Raw genomic sequence first — 4,318 nt, 5'->3', positions numbered from 1 at the left:
TACATCATTTCATCCCCTTGTACAATGGTTTGAGATCCTGCTCGCCGATCTTCTTTATCTCAAACGGGGCCAAATCAACCTTACCCAACTCCTCATTCTCATAAACAAGGATAGTTTCAAACTTTTCCAACTTTATTTCATCATTCGTCACAGGCCAATTCGAATTCACTGCAACCACAGTCAAGGCTAGATCGTAATTGAGGGTCACGTTGGACGTCACGGAAAACTTGTTCACAGCATATCGGACACTGTATACTGGCCGGCCCGCCCCACCCTTCTTTGTTCATCCGTTTGTGCATAAACAACCCACTGTAATCCCGCTATTACTAAGTATCACGTACAACATGGAATCAATGATAACACAACAACAGATACACAAGTTTAAAACAGTAATCACAAAACAGATCAGTCAAGTCCAAATGGAAGAATATGAACGTTCAACATAACACGTCAGTCTTAGGTTCGATATATTCCCGGCTCCCGCATGTAAATAGAGACTGAAGATTGATGTGTAGATCCATGTACGCTCTATACTAGCTAGCTAGGGATTATACATCCAAAACATTGATAAGAACTATGCCAGTCACCGACCTATATATATAGGCATGTATATAGCTATTACAACCTTAGAGCCTGATAGGCTGGGCATGGCATGAGCCTTGGGCCGTGACTCAGCGAGGCTCACGCATGTAAGGAAATGCATGCAAGAAGCAAGACAGATCAATAGCGGAGGTATTAGCCTCGCTAGCACAGTGATTGGCTGAGTATTAGCCTCACTAGCAGGAGCCTCACAAGCATGGAGTTAGGTGCCAAGCAATGCAAATGATGCAGAGTTATTAGCCTCGACAGATGCATGCATATTAGCTTCGCCAGCATGCAAGGCAGATGTGGAGACAAATACAATTGCTGGGCTGGAGATTAGCTTCACTAGCAGATGCAGGCAGATTAGCCTTGCTAGCAGACCTGTAGGCTGGATAGTAGCCTCGCTAGCAAAGAAGTGGGCAGATCTGACACGGCAAGGAGATTAGGGTCGCCAACAGACCTCGGCAAGTACTAGGCAGGCAGTTGGCTGGATAAGCCTCGCTAGCACGGAGCAGGCAGACCTATATGCTAGAGATTAGCCTCGCTAGCACTGATCATAGGCGTGGATGCAAGACAACATCACGCATGGAAGGGTACGGTGGTAGGCAAGCACAGGCAGCAAGCAAGCATGCGCGCGCGCAGCGTGCATGCAGGTCGACGGGAGAGGCTGCGATACTTGGCGTGTAGGGACATTCATGACTCATACATGGCAGTTACTGAGCAGTTCACAAGTAGTGGGCAGTTACCAAGTATGTAGTGGACATTTATCAAGCAGCTAAGGAAGTTACCAAGTAGTGGGAAGTTATCCGAGGCAGTTACCAAAGCAGTGGACAGTTATCTAAGTCAGTGGGTGGTTACTCATGCGAGGTGGCGACTCAAGCTTGAAGATAGGACCATCAATTACTCATGCAAGGTAGGGAAGTTAGTGGGCTGTGTCATGGGAGTTACAATGCTTGCTTGGCAAGCATGCAGGCTGCCACATCACCCTAGGGCGGTTAGGGGTGTCAACTGCCATGCATAATTGCAGTGCAACATAACTTAGGCCAATGGGGTTGTCATTGGTAATGTCGAAAGATATAATCACAATCAAGAAAGGAGAGAACAATTGTAAGAGTGAGGGAAACACAATAGAGAGCTAGGCAGATAGGGCATGTCGGAATTGCGAAGGCTGTAAGCCTCATTGTATCCTCATTGTACTCTTAGGTTGAGTGATTAGTGTAGGCGCACTAAGTGAGTGGCTAGGCAGATTGAGTTTGGGTAGATCAAGGCTGAAAGCACTCTTTGTACTTGTTGTAATCTTCTTGATCCTTTAAATGAGTTAAAGGTTGGGAGCGGAGTCTCGTAAACACTTGTGTTGTGTGTGTGCTTGTTGCTTGTATGCTCATTGTCGCTTATTATATAGTTTCCGCTGTGCAATAGATAATTGAGTGAGAGAAGTGGGTAGACTGGTTAGGTAGTGTAGGCTGCTTAGCGCCATCACATAGGAAAAAAGTTTTGGTATCGACTGTGCCCGTGTGACAATAGCCATGTCAGATTGTTAGCTGAAGATCGACCTATATATATGGGCATGTAAGAATTTTGAGTGTCTAATGAAAAGCTCATAATATCAAGTTGGAAAATATAGCACTTCAAGAAAATACTCATGTAGATATATATTTTACAAATTAAACTAAGCATACCACAGGTGTCTCTAGTCTATGCATTGACACAAACATGCATACCTAATTTAAAACGTGGTTTTACACATCTTGAACTACAATTCAAGACACATGCACACTTCCAAGGTCATATATATCGTCTTAGAACACAAATTGACGGATTTTTCCAGCACTGTGGTCAGCTTCCAGTAGCACCCACTGGACAGCGAAGATCTGAACGACAGATACTTGCATGATTGTAGGGTTATATATATATATATATCCAAATTAATTAATAGATAATAAATGTACATATGAATGTCAATTTAGCAAGAAAGGAACTCGGTGTATGTTTAAATGCACAAGTCACTTACAAGTTACTTGACAATTAGGATTTGCATCACACAGCGCAACTGTGACTCCTCTTTAGCATCCACAGCTTCTCCATGGCTTTCTGCGCCCTGCTTTGAGCTCTTTTTCTCACTTCCTCACAGTACTGCCAAAAAAAAAACAATTAGATATATGTTCCTTCTCTATTTCATTCATAACTTTACGAGAACTCATATAGGAAATTATAGGAAGGTCACATCACTTGGCTAGAGGCTACCACAATATATGGATACACTATATGATCTCATCTATTACGTACAAACACATGCAGCAAACTATACCTGCTGCTTCCGTTTCATCTCAAGCTCAGCCTGTTCAAGTTAACATAATCAGTAAAGTACAAGCACGTGAAGAATTACCAGCTATGTGAGACACGTTTCTGATGCAATACTTACCAGTGCCTGTTTAAGGTTCGCGTTCTCTTCTCTTAGTTGGTTTAGTTCTGCCTCCAATTCAACTGTGTATGCCTGTAAAGGAACCAGCAACATGCATGTAAACATTATTAATTTGATCAGTCCGAGTAGCTAATTTGAAACAATAAACAACTAACCACAGAATAACTTTTAAGGAGAGCATGCATGATGTACCTGTTTCCTTGCTCTAGACCTTGCGGCAGACTCTCTATTCTTGATCATCCTTCTCTGCCTCCTCTCCACCACCTTCTCCACTGGACCATCTACAATTCTCTTTCTTCCCCTCAGTGCACCCATATCCATGCCATATTGGCCCCCCGAGTTATCGATCTGATTCGCACACATCTCATCAGATGACACTGGACTCACAGGAGTAGCCATCCCAATTGGCTGTGTAGGGGCATAGCCGCTGCCACCATTCACCATTCTCCCACTAAAACAAACTCCCTGTGACGGTGGTGGAGGGAATGCCCCATTCCTCTTGCCATTTGTGGCATACCCGGATGACTCTCCGACCGCGCCACCACTCTGAGGGATGGTTTGGTAATTGGGAAGGACAGGAGTAGTACAAGTGTTAGCATTAGCATTTGCACCCATTCCCATCATAAAACTTTGCCCCACCATGCCATACTGTTGCTGTTGAGATTGAGGAGGAAGGGAAGACACTAACAGTGAATCTGGTTCACGAACCACCCCGGCTTTTACTAAAAAATCCTCTAACGTTATCTCCCCAAATGTGGGTTGGCGAACGGCATACTCGGAATTTTGAGCACCATCATTGCTCTTGTTGTGGTTACTGTTCTGTTGTTGCTGAGCTTGTGCCTTCTGCCCCTTATGAATTTCAGACCAAACTTCATCCACCGTCTTCCTGCATAATGGTGGGGGAAGTGTGAGTGAACCCTGACGTGCCAAGCTTGGCTGCTTGGCAATCATGCCCTTTTTTTCCGTACTGATCTCACTTAAAGAGAGGTGCTGAACATTGCTATTGCTTATGTTGTTAAGGCGGTTTGCATCGATGTTATTACTGTGGTTGTGGTGGGTGGAGTTGATAGCTTGATTTTCTTCAGCTGTCCAAATGCTGTTGAGGAATTCATCCATGTTCATAGACCCGAAATTTTTGCCGTTCTCACATAGAGCATGTTGGAACTCATCGAGAGTGAGAGAGTATATGGAAGACTGTCTTCCTAAGGACGTGAATAGTTGGTTGTTCTTATTGCCATGTTGGTCAGACTGCAATGGCGAATCCTCTCTGCTGTGGGACATCATTTCAGACTCTGAGACACCACCCATTCCTGT

The 4,318-nt window shown here is 44.3% G+C and overlaps 1 protein-coding gene across 1 annotated transcript; it reads right to left on the bottom strand.

Moving 5' to 3' along the window:
- Window positions 1-2,619: 2,619 nt before the first annotated feature.
- On the bottom strand, window positions 2,620-4,318 carry LOC126796862 (protein ABSCISIC ACID-INSENSITIVE 5; the record flags this gene model as incomplete). The annotated part of the gene is made up of 4 exons (XM_050523580.1): window positions 2,620-2,715; window positions 2,891-2,920; window positions 3,005-3,076; window positions 3,197-4,318. Coding segments are annotated over 4 exons (1,320 nt in total), but the record flags the coding sequence as incomplete, so codon positions are not given.

The sequence above is a fragment of the Argentina anserina genome, chromosome 6 (assembly GCF_933775445.1).
Source record: "Argentina anserina chromosome 6, drPotAnse1.1, whole genome shotgun sequence".
NCBI classification, from domain to species: domain Eukaryota; kingdom Viridiplantae; phylum Streptophyta; class Magnoliopsida; order Rosales; family Rosaceae; genus Argentina; species Argentina anserina.
The sequence above is the reverse complement of the archived record's forward strand: the minus strand, read 5'-3'. Positions and strand labels throughout refer to the sequence as shown.